Source organism: Panthera tigris, chromosome B3 (assembly GCF_018350195.1).
Source record: "Panthera tigris isolate Pti1 chromosome B3, P.tigris_Pti1_mat1.1, whole genome shotgun sequence".
NCBI classification, from domain to species: domain Eukaryota; kingdom Metazoa; phylum Chordata; class Mammalia; order Carnivora; family Felidae; genus Panthera; species Panthera tigris.
In genome coordinates this window covers 39,650,529-39,667,053 of record NC_056665.1, presented here as the reverse complement: position 1 = coordinate 39,667,053, position 16,525 = coordinate 39,650,529, and the positions used below count along the sequence as shown (strand labels likewise).

The following is a 16,525-nucleotide window of genomic DNA, read 5'->3' as shown; positions in this document are numbered from 1 at the left end:
CTCTCTCAAAATAAATAAATAAACACTTAAAAAATTTACAAGGGGGACACCTGGATGGCTCAGTCAGTTAAGCATCCAACTTTGGCTCAGGTCATGATCTCACAGCTTGTGAGTTCAAGCCCCGCATCAGACTCTGTGCTGACAGCTCAGAACCTGGAGCTTGTTTCGGATTCTGTGTTTCCCTCTCTCTCTACCTCTGCCCTATTCACACTCTGTCTCTCTCTTTCAAAAATAAAGATTAAAAAAAAATTTTTAATTACAAGGAAATAACCTGACAGACCAACATCCCTCATGAACATATAAAACAATCTCAAGAAAATTATAGCAAATTAAATCAACAATACTTAAAAAGGATAATAAATCATAACCAAGTGATTATTGATTTAACATTCAATAATCAAATGATGCTTTACCATATTAACAAATAAAAAAGAAAGCCTTATGATCTTTTCAACAAACACAGAATAAAACACTTAACAAAATTCAGTAACTGTCCTTGATAAAAATTCTAAGCAACCTAGAAATATAAGAGTACTTCTCCAGCTACCAAAGGGCATTTATGAAAAACCTACAGCTAATAGGCTTACTGACAAAGGACCGAATGACTCCTCCCCTAAGATTAGGAACACAAGAACATCTGCTTTCACCATTTCTATTCAACTTGGCACTGGAGGAGTTAGCCAGCACAATAAGCCAAGAAAAAGAAACCGAAAGAAATCATGTTGGAAAGCAAGAAGTAAAACTGCCAGTGTCTGCAGGCAATATGACTGTTTATACAGAAAAATCCAGTGGAAGCTACAAAAAACGAATGGAACCAATAAAAGGGTTTAAGCAAGGTTACAAGACAAGATCAATACACAAAATCAATTGTATTTCTAAATATTATCAATGAACAACCAGAAACTGAAATTAGAAAATACCATTTACAGTAGAATAAAAAAATCTCTGAAATATTTAAGAGATAAAACTTATGAAAGACTGTACATGACTGGTACCATAGCTGCCTGGGGATAGATGGGTAGGAAGATTACCGAAGGGTACAAGGAAACTTTTGGGGGTAATGACTGAGGTAATGGTTTCACAGGTACATACATATGCCCAAATCTATCAATTGTATACTTTAATATTTGCAGTGTATTACATGTCAATTATGCCTCAATAAAGCTTTAAAAAATGAAATCATGTAAGTACCAGATGAAAACATGATTGAATTCTTTTATAATTTGAGTGTGGAAAAAACTGTTCTAACTGTGACAGAAGACACAAATTCTAGAAGCAATAAAATCCAAAAGAAATACAGAAAAGACTGATATATTTTATTATATAAAAATCTGTCACATGACCAACACACACACACACACACACACACACACACACACACACACACCCCAGCGCACCCTACCATAAAGAGAGTAAAATTACAAATGACAACTTGGGGAAAATATTTGCCAACTGTACCACAGGCAAAAGGTTAATATCCTCTTTAAGTAGGTTAAAGACTTCTAAGAATGAAGAAAAAGACCGATCACCCCACAGAAAAGTGGGTTAGAAATATAATAAACAATTTACAGAGAAAGAAATGCAAGTAGCCTTAAACTGTATAAAAAGATGATCGATTTTGCCTGTAACAGAAATGCAAATTAAACTATACTGGGACACTATTTCCATCTAGCAGACTGGCAAAAATCCAAATGTACAACCATATATTTATTGTGTTGGAGAACTACGGGAAAACAGGCACACTTACAAATCTTGCTAGTGGGAATTCGAACGGCACAGTTTCTATGGAGGGAAATTTGGTACTATCTAGAAAATTTACAAAAGAATACACCTTTTGGTCCAGTGATTTTATTTCTAAGAATCTAGCTTAAAGACATACTGGCAAAATTATAAAGAGGTGTATGCCCAAGCCATTCCACTGTGATACTATTTATAATAGAACTGGAAATAACTGAAATGTCCACCAATGGGGAACTGGTTGACTATGATTAGTCTGCACAACACAATATACGTAAAAAGAAATAAAAATGATGTATGTATGTATCCCTGTGGAGTGATCTGAAGGATACACTGTTACTTGAAAATTGCAAGGTGGAAAAATGTATATTGGATGTTACTATTTCTCTAAGGGGGGGATATGAATGTCTATATACTCACATTGTTTAAAAGGGATAAGCTATTTAGAAACAAAACCGTTATCTAGAAGGAGAGGGAGGGCAACAGATTGGAGGAGACAGGGAGCTTCTCTGAATACATTGTTCTGTGGATTTGAATTTGGAATCCTGTAACTATTTTATACAACAGAATTCAATTAAAAATTAAAGGAATTCCTGGGTCAACTGAGTGGCTCAGTAGATTAAGCGTCCAACTTTGGCTCAGGTCATGATTTCATAGTTTGTGGATTCAAGTCCTGCGTTGGGCTCTGTGCTGACAGCTCAGAGCCTACAGCCTGCTTCAGATTCTGTATCTCCGTCTCTCTTTGCCCCTCCCCCACTTGAGTTCTGTCTGTCTCTCTCTCTCTAAAATAAAGATTAAAAAATTTTTAAAAAGGAATTCCTAACACTTGAAAACAAAATGAAGCAAATGCACCTAACTGGATAGAAGTGGTAACATAACCACACAGAGAAGAACAATTCCAAGTTACTGTTATAAGTAATCATAGTGTTGATTCCTTTATTATCTTGAAACTTGTGTGTGTAATATGGAGTAAAGCAAATGAGTAATATGTTATTTAAACTGTTATTTAGCATCAGAGAAAGGAGATTCATATGTAAAATAAATGAGGTTAAAGAAAAATTCTGTATGTAAAATTCCAATTAGTTACATCAGTCTGACATTGTGGTTTATCTGACTTGATTTGGATACATATTGATACCTACATTTCAAACACACACACACACACACACACACACACACACACACACACACGCACAGAATGTATATATTCCCTAGTTTGTTCAATAAAAACCCTAGAAACGATGACAAACCCAATAATAATGAGCATTCCTAGTACCCACATCGTAGTCTCCTAATACCAATTTCCTCTAAAGGAACTAGAGCTCCTTGCAGAAATGATGGACTCCAAGCACGCAATAGGCAATGTGTAAGGTGGAAAATCTTCATTATAGCAGCAAGTATCATGCCAAAAGGATTTGACACGTCAAGTTGAAGGGGCTGTCACCAGCCAAAAATAAGACAATTTGCACAGTAAGAATAATAACTGTCAGTGGATCAAAAAACTTCAAATAGGTTTACTCTACAAGTTTATGAGGATACACACACACACACACACACACACACACACACACACACCAAAAAAACATTCCTCTGAAAAACCTAAGTGATCACCTATGAAGGACTACAGGAAACAAATTATTTGAACAATGATAAATAAGGGGAAAGAATCAAAATTTATTCTGCTTTTCCATTGTTTTTTGAGTTTTTGAATAGCAATTTCTTTTTATAGAAGTATTTCAGTTAATAAATGAAGAAGGAATGATAAAATACCACCATTTTTTAACTCCTCATAAATTAATGGATTTTGGCAATGATCCAAAGGGTGCTATCATCACAAGAAGAGAAATACAGTTCTATATGCCTCCTGATGGAAGCAAACCTTATCTAAGAAGTATTCTTTTTTTCTAAATTGTGGTAAATTTGCCATCTTAGCTATTTTAAGTGTTTAGTTCAGTAGTGTTAAGTATACTCACATTGCTGTATAACCCATCTCTGAATTTTTCATTTTGCAACACTGAAATTCTATACCCGTTAAACAACAAGTCCCCATTTTTCCCTTCCCCCAGCCCCTGGCAACCACCTTCTACTTTCTGTCTCCATGAATTAGACTGCTTTAGGTACCTCATATAAGTGGAATCATATAGTATTTGTCCTTTTGTGACTGGCTTATTTCACTTATTATAACGTCTTCATGGTTCATCGATGCTGTAGCATGTCAGAATTTCCTTCTTTTTTAAGGCTGAATAATATTCCATTGTATGTATATACCACATTTTGTTTATCCATCCATCTGTCCATGGACACTTGGGTTGTTTCCACCTTTTGGCTATTGTGAATAATGCTGCTATGAACATGGGTGTACAAATATCTTTTCGAGACCCTGCTTTCAAAAAAAAGCACACCTGGGTCTGATCAAGTTTCTAGATCTAACTACCTATTCATATTTACAGAAAATACAGGGGGCCAAAAAACATATCAAACAGCACCACAGATAAGCAATCAGCAAAACCTTCTTTCTTCAATGGATAAAGTACAATGAGGAAAAAAAGGATAGAGGGAAAACCAATAGATTAAAAGAGACCTATTAATCAATTATTACACGTGAACCTTACTTAGATCTTGATTTGAACAAATCAAGTGTAAAAAAAGAGAAATTTTATTTAAATATCAGGGAAATTTGAACACCAATTGAATATTTCATATGAAAAAAAGATCAGCAGTTTTTAAAGTTATGACAATGATGGTGTGGTAATTTCTAAAAAGAATTTGTATCTTTTAGACACACACTGACTTATTTACGAGTGAAACAACATATCTGGCTCTGCTTCAAAATAATCCAAGAAGTGGGGGTAGGGATTGCAAGGGGAGACTGGTAGGGCTGCAATAAAATGTAAATGGCCAAGATTTGATAATTCTTGATAATTACATACAATTTTACTAGTTTGAAATTTTCCACAATAAAAGTTTAAAATAAAAGTTTGATTTGTTAATTTGCAAACTGTTTCATTAGAAAACTACCATTATTTTGGTTCTTAAAAAAAGGAATTTTTCTGTTTTAAAGAAAAGTCATGAAGTCTATGTAAAAAACAACAATGATATATTTGCAGTCAAAATGATTAGTTATCATAGAAATTATTTTTTTTAATTCCTAAGAATAATATCACATTTAGTTCATTTAACCCAAAATGCTATTTAATAAGGAAATATTCAATGTAAAATAATAAATGAGAACGAAAAGGGCAAACGATCACACCCAAACTATCATCTTGTTCTTGGGATGTTTTCAACTATTTGCTTTTTGTCTAAAGATAAATATTGAGGAAAACAAACAAAAAAACCCCCCTAACAACCCCTAAGCTTTTGATTCTACATAAATTGAATTATACTATTTAGAAATAAAAACTGAACTTCGCGTCCTTACATTAGCACTGTTACTAAGCAGTAAAACTAAAGATTCAATTTAAAAATTTAAACAAAAAGCTTTCTGGAACTATACATTACTGCCTTTATATGAGTAACTCCTCCCCCAAAATGTGAGAACTATATAACTAACAAGTTTATAGAAGGGAAAGGTGGTTTAACAGGGAGAAAGTAGTTTTAAAACCTGAATTGTAACATCCCTTAGTTTCAGATGTTGAGAATTAAATGGAATTTAACAGTCATACATTCAAAAATATAAACATGTTTTCATCCTTTTTGATTCACATCTACTTCAAATATAAAACCCCACTTGAATTTCTGCCTCTTAATAAAGGCATCTGAAAATGTACACCAAATCACAGGAATAGCAATGTTTAATCCTACCTGAAAAAGATCCAAAAGAGGCTTCCAAGAGAGCATTAAGACTGCTGCTCTGTTGATGGTTTTGGGAATTTCAGAATAAAACAGTGTATTTTCTCTGTTCTCACCAGACATAGCTATAAGAGAAAATAATCATTTAAAAATCATTTCCAGAAAAAGCAGTCTACTGCAATCGTAGCAGTAAGTACATAAAGCCTTCCACATAATGCGAAGTTTTGCACTCTCTGAGAAGGTTAACAGGTAGGAGATGCACATGCCATTTGCCACGGGAATTTTCTTCAGGAAAACCCAGGCTTCACAGAAGAATGCTCAAGTTTCATTTCAATATTCAGATCCTGGACCCTCTCAAAACAAACGTGAAAGTGTGTAAGACGATGTTAAGGACAAATATCTTTTTAGTTTTTTGAAAATTGTTAAGTCCTCTTACAAGTTGGCAGTAGATTCATGAAATGCAAAAGCACGGAGCTTTGTGGCAACTTCAGGTTACTAAGTTTCTTTTTCGCCTGAATCATTTAAAATTCCTATTTAGGGGCGCCTGTGTGGCTCAGCTAGTTGAGCATCCAACTCTTGATTTCAGCTCAGGTCATGATCTCACGGTTTGTGAGATCAAGCCCCACGGAGGGCTCAGTGCTGGCAGTGCAGAGCCTGCTTGGTATTCTCTCTCTCCCTCTCTCTCTCTCAAAATAAATAAATAAACTTAAAAAAATAAAAATACTTATTGGGGCGCCTGGGTGGCTCAGGTGGTTAGGCGTCTGGCTTCAGCTCAGGTCACGATCTCATGGTCCATGAGTTCAAGCCCTACGTCTGGCTCTGTGCTGACAGCTCAGAGCCTAGAGCTGCTTTGGATTCTGTGTCTGTCTCTCTCTCGGCCCCTTCTCTCGCTCACGCTCTGTCTCTCTCTCTCTCTCAAAAATAAATAAAACATTAAAAAACTAAACAAAAAAATAAAAATACTTATTAAAAAAAAATTAGGGGCCAGGGGTTGCCTGGATGGTTCAGTCGGTTAATTTAAGTTTCCGATTTCAGCTCAGGTCATGATCTCGCAGTTCGTGGGTTTGAGCCCCATGTTGGGCTCTGTGCTGACAGCATGGAACCTGGAGCCTGAATCCTTCTTTGGGTTCTGTGTCTCCCTCTCTCCCTGCCTTTTCCCCGCTAATGCTCTGAATAAAAATTTTTTTTCATGTTGATTTATTTTTGAGAGAGAGAGGGAGAGTGCATGCACAAAGAGCCATGAGATCATGACCTGAACCGAAGTCAGACACTTAATTAACCAACTGAGCTACCCAGGTGCCCCTAAAAAATACTTATTTATAAGTATACATAGATCTAACTGAATACTACTTTTTCCTATTATAAATATCCTATAACCATAGTCAGTAATACATTTACATTACTGAAATGTAATACATTTCAGATCTAAGTATACTCATTAAAACAAAACAAAAATCTGCTATTTGATTTGCTAAAAATCTCTTTGTTCTTTATTGGGGAAGGATGAAGTAAAGAGGTCTATACTAAGTAGAAGTCAGGTCTATTCTGTGAAATCATGCAGTAACTGAATGGGAATATCACAGCAGTGTGGAATGAGCTACATACAAAAGAGAAGTAATAGAAACACATTATGATTATGAAGATGTGAACCAAAGAAAGTTCAAAGTAAAAACAAATCCCTTCTACCATAAAATGTGCTAGAATGGTATCATTTCCAAAAAATCTAGGGGAGAGTGAAGTAAGAAGAAAATAAAGCACAACAAGAAGACCAAGGAACTCTCAGCTAGAACAGATCCTCAGCCTAGTGTTGTTCTATTTATTTATTTTTTTAATGTTTATTTATGTAAGACAGACACAGAGCATGAGCAGGGGAGGGACAAAGAGAGGAGACACAGAACTTGAGGCAGGCTTCAGGCTCTGAGCTGTCAGCACAGAGCCCAACACCAGGCTTGAACCGACAAGCAGAGCCGTGAGATCACGACCTGAGCCGAAGTAGGACACTTAACCGACCAAGCGATCCAGACGTCCCCTTAGCCTAGTGTTTGTGATAATGGGAGAGGAGGTAGTCTATGGAAGGGCATGGTAACTCCCATGCTAACCCCTGCAAAGGCTGGGGATGAACTCCCAAATATCCATGTCTTCCTTTATTTCTTTATTTTCCTAAACTGTTCTTAAGCTTTCTTAATTTGTACTGCCTTTTGGAATAAAAAGATATCAACTGACATTCCCTTTAGAACTTGACTCTGTCTTAAATGTATTCTGTAATTCTAGAGTTACTTTGTTAAAGAATTATCAGAATGGCAGTCACCTATCTATACCATTCATAATTTTATAAAATGTGATCATATCCTCCTTAAGCCTTCTCCTTCTAAGAGTCTTCAGCCCTGGGGCGCCTGGGCGGCTCAGCCAGTTAAGCGTCCGACTTCGGCTCAGGTCATGATCTCGTGGTCTCTGAGTTCAAGCCCTGCATCAGGCTCTGTGCTGACAGCTCAGAGGCTGGAGCCTGCTTCAGATTTATGTTTCCCTCTCTCTCTGCCCCTCCCCAACTCATGCTGTCTCTCTCTCAAAAATAAACATTAAAAAAAAAAAAAGATTTGAGTCTTCAGCCCTTAAATATAAAAAACTTGGTTCTCATCTATTTTCAAATGAGAACCATTCCCCATAATCATTTCAGCTGAACCTCTTGAAACTGTGCCTTGTTCCATGTCTCCCCTGGCTTCATATGTGACCAATAAAAACTTTCAAGACATCCTAGGTACACACACACCAGTTCCATATAAGCACAAAACAAACTTTTCCCATTGTTTCTCTCCTGATGACACACTAGAATACACTTGTGGGTGTTCAAAGTATATTAAAACTTTTAGAACAATGGATGTATATAAAAAAATATTTTAAATTCAGATGAATATAAAAGACTTGAACAAATGAAAAGGCATACAACTTTCTTGAAGAGCTCAAAATTTTGAAGACTGTCAATTTTCCCTAACTTCACCTAAAAATGTAACATCAATCCTAAAAGAGTTTAAACAGCATTAGGAAAAAAAAGCTATGTAGGCTATTTTTAAGTGTTCATAGAAAAACAAGCAAACAAAAATAGCCAAAACAAATATGAAAGAGAGTGATGAAAGGGGACTAGTGCTACCAAATAGGAAAACATATAGAGCTATGATAACAATAATAGTAATACTATGCTGCACTCGATCTGAGGGAGCAATGGAACAAAACAGAAAGTCCAAAATATATACAGATTTTAAATGACATAATCCTGGAGTTGGGAGAGCCTAATTTTTTCTTTTTATGTTTATTTATTTTTGAAAGAGAGAGAGAGCGCACGCACAAGTGGGGAAGGGCAGAGAGAGAGAGACACACAGAACCCGAAGCAGGCTCCAAGCTTTGAGCTGTCAGCACACAGCCTGACATGGGGCTTGAACCCACAAACTGTGAGATCATGACCTGAGCCGAAGTTGGAAGCTTAACTGACTGAGCCACTCAGGCGCCCCAGGGAGAGCCTTTGTAGATACGATGCCAAAGCCTACAGAGAATACAAATTTAACTATCAAAAAAAAAAAAAAAAAAAAAAAATCACAAATTTCTATGTGGCAAAAGGCACTAAAGGCAAAAGACAAATTAAACCTCAGAGGAAAATACTACAATGGTTTAATTCCCTCATTATACAAAAAAAAAAAAAAAAAAAAATGTTTTAATAAGAAACACCCACAGCCCAACAAAAAACAGACAAATGTTATAAATAAATCAGTCACAGAAAAGGGTATATAAAGGTCTCTTAAATATGTAAAAAGATGCTCAACCTCACTTATAACTGGAATTAAAACTATAATGAGATACAGGGATATAAGGTACAGAGTGGTGACTATAATTCACAATACTGTATTGCATATTTTAAAGTTGGTAGGAGAACAGATCTTAAAAGTAGGTAAGTGGGGCACCTGGGTGGCTCACTTGGTTAAGTGTCTGACTCTTGGTTTGGGCTCAGGTCATGATCTCAGCTTCATGAGTTTGAGCTCTGCTTGGGATTCTCTCTCTCCCTCTCTGCCCCTCCCTTACTGGTACTCTGTCTCTCTCAAAATAAATAAATAAACTAAAAAAAAAAGTTATCATAAAAAAAATCATTGAAAAAATTTTTTGTTAACTATGTAAGGTGAAACATATCTAGTTAAAATCTAGACATTATTATAAAATATCTAGATCATTTATTTTTGCGATCCTTTTATATTGTATATAAATATCCAATCTTTATGCCATACACCTGAAACTAATATATATGTCAATTATACTTCAACTTAAAAAAATAGTAATTTATAAAACTACAATGAGATGGCTGTTCACTAATCAGACTAGAAAAGATAAAAAAATCTGATTACCCACTACTGGTACAGGTGTGTAGAAACAGATACTCTGAGACAATGCTGATAGGAATATAAACCCTCTAAGGAAGGGTAATTTGACAATATCAACCAAAATTCAGAATACATGCAACTCTTGTCCCAACATTCCCACTCTCTGGAATCAGTCCTATACATAATAAAATTCACAAATGTACAAATTGATCTAACACAGAAAATATTCATCGCATCATTTTTTCTAACAGTATAATAGAAAAACCTAAATGCCATTAGGGGCATGGTTAAGTAAATATGGCACAATTATATAATGGAATACTCTGGAGTTGTTAAAAAAAAAATGCATCTATAATTACTGATGTGCACTAATCCAGAGAATAGCTCTAAAAATATATGCATGTATATGAATGAAATAACCTTGAAGGAGAGGAATAAATTTATTTTTAAAAGGTTAATAAACAAAAAAGTCAGTGGCATAATATATTTAATTTAGATGGATCTTAAATCTGGAGTGAACAGGCTCAGAAAAAAAGACACCAAATCCAGTCTTGGTTTAAAAAAAATGAAAGTAGCAACTGATGAGAGCGGTTTTACTGTTTGTGTTCCTAATCTGACCATTCCCAAGGAAAGGCATTTTGAACTAGCTTTAGGAAGAAGTAATTTCTGGCATCTTTAACTTTGATTCTGAAAGGCAGGCCACAATCAACTCGTGGTTTCGTACCTGCAAGTGAAAATAATGGGACAAACCGAAATGACAACAGCACCAAAACTGAAGTTCTTCCAATCGTTTTTTTCCCTTGAATGGAACATTACTGATTCATTTATTTGTTCACCAATTGTATCTAGCTTGTAAGTTTGAATCAAGAAAGAATTTCCCCTAGAAACTATGACTTCATACTCACCGAGGTAATAGATCCTGTCTGAATGAGGCCCATCTGGATCATTCCTCTTCACAAACATAAAATCATGTGGTGCCTTAGCCATCATATAGCCATGATATTTTCTGGTATCAGCAAGCAGCTTTTTAAGCTGACTCCAGGAATATCGCTCAACATAAAAGGGCTCCAATTTAGGACGATCCTGTGATTCAATATTCTCCTCACACTCTGCAGTTTCAAAGATCTCAACACCCAGCTGTTCTGTTTCCATTGCTGCTGCCATGTTGCATTTTCCTAGAAAAATAAGGCACGTGAAGTTAGTTGTTCACAGGCCTGCCTTCTTTTATATTAATCGGAATGACAGTTTGATAGTGCTCCCCCCCCCCCCCCCAGAAAAAAGGCAAGAAAAAGATAGTCTTCAGCACATTTGCAATGAAAGCTAGTAAAAGTAATAGCTCCCTCTTTTCGGTTCAGTTTAAAAATGAGATTTTTTTTTAAAAATTGAGGTCATGTCTATTTCACTATGACTATAAATCGCTTTAGGACCTTTTATAAAAGGCTGTCCTTACATATCTCTTGCCAAAATTCCTTTTTTCTTTCCCACACTGGAAGGAAACAGGCCATATGCCAGTTGGCTGCTATGTTCCATCCAAGAGCATGTCAATAGTGAAGCTAAATGTGCTAAGGGAGCTAAGTGTTTTTTCACTTAAAAAAGTAACACATTTGATAAACATGAACTTCTTCAGTTAACAGAAATAACTATGACCAATTAGAACAGTGATAAAATTGCTGTCAACAATGTACTTGTAATAATACAATGTAATGTAATAGGGCACTTACCCATGAAAATATAAATACTGTATCCTTTTAAATAGAACTCCAAACAACAAAAGACTTAACTGGCTGGTACATTTTTCTTTGTCTTCTGCTCTTGCCTAGACATCGCTATCTTACCATCACTTTTGGTGACTATAAGGAATTTATGTAACTATGATTATAGATTATACAACTTTTACCCTCAGAGAGGAAAAAGATACTATTTTCAAGCGGCTTTAATTAGTTGAAATAGTTTATGCAAAAAGCATTTAACTTTTGTACTATCGATATTTGAAGTGGGAACCCAATTTACCAGTTCAACCCCAAAACAATATTAACATTGCATCTACTAATGGTGTTTCTTTTCATTTTACAAATTCAGAAGAGGATGTATTTTCCTTTATTTCAACACTTAAATGTAACACAAGCAAAGTATCAGAGAAAATATCAAGAAGTGTTACCATAAGCCATTGTGTGATGTTCTGCCACGCATTATTCATGAAACTACCAAAAAGAAGCAACATAAAAATTCTGGAGCAACCTGCTCTTTTTGATTTGGGAGATAAATAGATTGCATTTATGTAACGGATTTCACATAATTATTAACTACTCCTAGAGCAACAATCAGTACATGATTGTATATTTAATACGATGTCTTTTTTAAAGCTCAGCTTCCCAGGTTAACAAGAGTTCGTGGTAACTACCAACCACAGAGAAAAAGTAATTAGTTAGCAGGTGTGGGTTATGAATTACTACACTAGGCAAGCTTTATGGCAGAACAGTGTGTGGCCAGAACAGTGTGTCTTTTTTCATGCTACAGCGAAACGTATTACCATTTTCAATGTAACAGTAGCACAAGTGGACAAAAAACCCACTCAAGAGTTTTATCAAGTATCCAACTTGCAATGCTACTAGGACAGGACATTTACCTCCAATGACCAAAATCCAAAGAGTTCGGTAGAGAAAAGTCATTTAGCTCAACTGCTACTTAGCACACAGATAGTAAGGAGCAGTTTATGACAGTGGTGACTCCCCACCTAAAAGCCAATGGGAGGCCTACTTTCTATCAAATACGTAAGTGGATCTAGTTCGATTCCTAACAGAGTGAAGGACAAGTGAGAGAAGCTACACAAACCGTGCTCATTTTTTTCAACTCCCCATTTGTTAAATTTGGAACTTCACCTTCAAACCATTGCTCACAAGAATAAGGCTAGGGAACAGAAGAGGGAAGTTCAGCGGGCAGACTTCCCAAGGCTTAGTGCCCAGCTTCCTGAGTCACCATTAACTTGACATCTCTCCTATGTAAAAGTTGTGTTAGCGCGCACTTATTAATAGCAAATTACCTGCTATTCCTAAGTTGTACTAGGTCTCTGGACTATTTCTGTCTCTGTCTACACACACACACACAAACTTCACAGTTCAAATGACATTCTACTACTCTATGTGCTTATAGTAAATGTACATCCTGCATTTTCCAGGATACATCTAATACTATATGATTTTAGTAATATACACAAGTGTGTAACTAAATGACTTAAGTTCCAGGTTTCCATAACATCTTATATTCAAATACATTCCTAAGATTCTAACTTCAAAAATTAGAAGAGTCAGCATACATTTTCAGCACAGTGCATATATTTCACTGCCCCCCTACCTCTTCACTTAAGGACCTTCCCTCATGCCTACCTGATTGTATTTTCATCTGCTCAGATCTCTTCCACATTCAAAGAGATCTTTTTCAAGTGACTCAACTTCAAGCATAGATCCCTCTGCTCATCTTGCTCTCTTCTCACAGGAGTCTTTCCTTTTCTCACCATCCAATCCTGCTCACCAGGATAATGAAATAAGATACAAGGCTGTTGTTGATCATTATTAAAACGGAGCATACGTGGCCAAAAAGATTAAATCTCAAATCTCAAATAGTACTTAAAACTGATACAGAAATAACCTTCTTGGTGTAATATATAATGCCTGAATTATTTTCTATCTACATTTTAGATTATTATAATTACAATTTTTTAAAAATCTCAGAAATGTACAGCCTAATTTACTCAAAAGGATATCCAAACACAGTCTAAATCCTGACATGTATATATACATTAAAAGGCAAATTATGGAAGACCTTCAAAAGTATAAAAGGCATACAAATGTGAGGTTACTCAGTGGCTACTGTAAATCCTCAAAAATGACAGATGATTAATAAAATTTATTTCTCTGTGCTTGTTCCTGTTCCTGCTTTTTTTACATTATAATACACACTGAGCTGGGTGGAGACAGACTCCGTAGAATAACCAGTAAAAATTATAAAACAGGCCATTTTCATGGAAAGGGAACTAACTTGCATTTAATAATTTTTTTCATAAGATGAAGAATGTGCTATCCGTTTAAAGTGCACTCCACTTTTGCTCCTTTCCTTTCCACCTATAGTCTGAAAACAGTTGAATTAGGTAACTTTTCCCTAAAAGGAAGCATTAAGCTTGTTGAAGTTTTCGCTTAGTAAAAGGAAAAAGAAAGGAGGAGCTGTGATGACACTTGTTACTTTGTTATCAGTTTTAATTCTGGGCTCACCAAGTAGGTGAAGGGGAGATGCAGTGAGAAAAGGTCAGTGGCAATGGAGGGAAAAGGGTGAAGCTATGCTAGCATACGAACGATGGACTAAGATGTCAAGACATGTTCCCATGCACTAAGCCCCTCACTCAGAGAAGAGCATGTTGGGTTAGAGAACGGCTTCCGGACTCCTGAATTTGGACCCACTAAAACGTCATTCTTAATTTTCAATCCAAGAGTCAACCAGTCGTCCAGTTGAACACCCCACGCGTCACTTGAGCCTAGCCATTTCACTTTTCTGGGTCCAGAGCTAGTGGAGAGGTTGATTATCACAGACTGGGCAAAGATCTTGAAAGGTGTGAATGGGGAAGAAGAGGATAGGTGTAGCAGAGAATGTTGAGGAGAATGCGGGGGGGGGGGGGGGGGGGGGAGGGGAGGGAATGCCAAGTCTTAGAAGTCTTAGGAGAAAAGCGTGTGAGAGGGAGAGGTGGGGGAGCGGGAAAGGAATGTATATATCCTGCCCCGGGTGGGTGAAAGAGAATGAGCGGGGGCCAGTGAAGCAGGGAGGGAATCGACCTAGAGTGGGACAGGAAAAAGGAAGGAACACCGGCTGGGAAACCAGAAAAATCTCAGTCCGAATCCGATCCGCCACAGTCGAACTTTAGGCAGATCCCTTCGCCTCTGCGAGCTTCTGTTTCCTCATCCGTAAGCCCGGGCATTACCCGGCTCCCAACCCCAGCGAGGCTCAATTAGGATAACGGACGTGGAAGCCGGGAGGCCAGCACCCAGCGCTCAGGGGGCGCCCAGTGAACGTTGGTGGACTCGGAATCTCAGAGCCTCGGCTTCCTCTTCCGGCAAGCGGGGCCCCGCCACCGGCTCGGATCCGCGCAGGGCGGCGCGCCGGATAAACCGCACAGCGGGCTAACCGGGAGAGCGCGTCGGGCGGGTCCTCCGTAAGGCGGAGCGGGCCCGCCGGGCTGGGGCCCAGGCCTCGCGGGCGAAGGGGAAGGAGAGGGGGCGGATACTGCACCTTCCCCCCCGGCCCCGCCCGGAGCGTCCCGACGCGTGCTACTGAGCGGGCCTGCGCCGCTTCATGCCGCGCCGCCTCCACTCCCGACCCGGCTGCAGCGGCTTCCTCGGCGACGGCGCCGGTGGCAACCCAGGCGGCGAACGCGGCACTTAAAGGCGGCAGCGGCAGCGGCGGCGGCGGCGCTGGCGCCTCGGAACTTCCGGTTCGTCGCGACCCGCCCTCCGACCAGCGAAGGCTCGGCGGGGCCAAGAAGGGCGCCGCTCCCTGCTGGGTGGGGTCCCTTGCCACAGTGCAGTCTAGTGGCCGGAGGAACGAACGCGGCGCGGAACGGACACCGCTGCGGTGGGGGACAGAGATGAAATCCAGAAACGGGTGGCGACTTGCTTGAAGTCGCAGGACGCATTGTGGCGCGTGTCTGCTCATCCATCTTTTTTTTTTTTTTTTTCATTCAACAAGTATATATTGAGTGCCTGCTATGTACCAGGCAGAGTTTGTAGACGCTGAGATCAGAGCAGGGAGCAAGCCAGTAAAAATCCCTGCCCCTTCTTGAAGATGACAGAGGGGAGGGACCAAGGCCTTAGGGAACTTCTGAGCGGCCCACTGTTGTGGTGGAGAGAAACCTGAACTTGGAGTCAGAAAGCTTGGCTCTGGTACTAATTAGTGATCTTTAGCAGGTCAGTCGATCTCTTTGAGCCATGGTTTCTTGATCTGTAGGAGAGATAGAACACATTATGTAGTTGTAATTAAGGAAAACCGTATGTGTCACAATAACACTTACAGAGGAAGAAACTGGCTCCAGCAGGGAGGTGACCAACTTGCTGTAATCACAACCAGAGGCAGGTCTGTTAACCTGTAGTCTCTTCCTATTTCACACCATGCATTGGCTGAGAAAAAGAAAGAGAAAAAGGGAGGCTGGGGAGATGACTGGGAAAGTGGAAGGTGTATAACAAAACAGTGGAAAAGCTGGCCTCCCCTCTCTTCTATTACTCAAGGGACCATGTGTCAGAGGTGTGGATCATTAGGATTTATTATAATAGCACTAATAAAAGATCCATTTGGGTGCCAAGATTCCATTCCTCATTGTAATTACTCACTTTCACTTTAAATGAGTCTTCCCTCGGGCTTTTTTTTCAGTTGAGCTCCCCTAACAGAAAGGTACAGGCATTTTCACTGGGACTCCTCTGTGAATTTTCTGCAAATGACCTGAAAGTAGGTTTTAAGGCTTTGAATGCACATGCACATACTAACAAAACACAATGAAATATCTTGCAGTTCATTTCATTCAACCAAGTGTTTGTTGAATCGCTGCCATGTGCCTGTCACTGTTCTAAGCACTGGGGCTACAATAGTGAATAAAGTAG

General features: G+C 38.3%; 1 protein-coding gene across 4 annotated transcripts in view; it reads right to left on the bottom strand.

Moving 5' to 3' along the window:
• Positions 1-15,251, bottom strand: part of DPP8 (dipeptidyl peptidase 8) — a 65,680-nt gene extending 50,429 nt beyond the window's left edge. The window contains exons 1-4 of one of the 4 annotated variants that reach the window (XM_042988613.1): positions 15,165-15,251; positions 13,274-13,410; positions 10,796-11,065; positions 5,542-5,654 (exon numbers count right to left, since the gene is read on the bottom strand). In XM_042988613.1, the coding sequence (XP_042844547.1) occupies positions 5,542-5,654; positions 10,796-11,065; positions 13,274-13,310 (420 nt within the window). In that variant the 5' untranslated portion in view covers positions 13,311-13,410; positions 15,165-15,251. The other 3 variants (XM_042988614.1, XM_007084517.3, XM_007084520.3) reach the window with 3 other exon arrangements.
• Between the last annotated feature and the right edge of the window lie 1,274 nt (positions 15,252-16,525).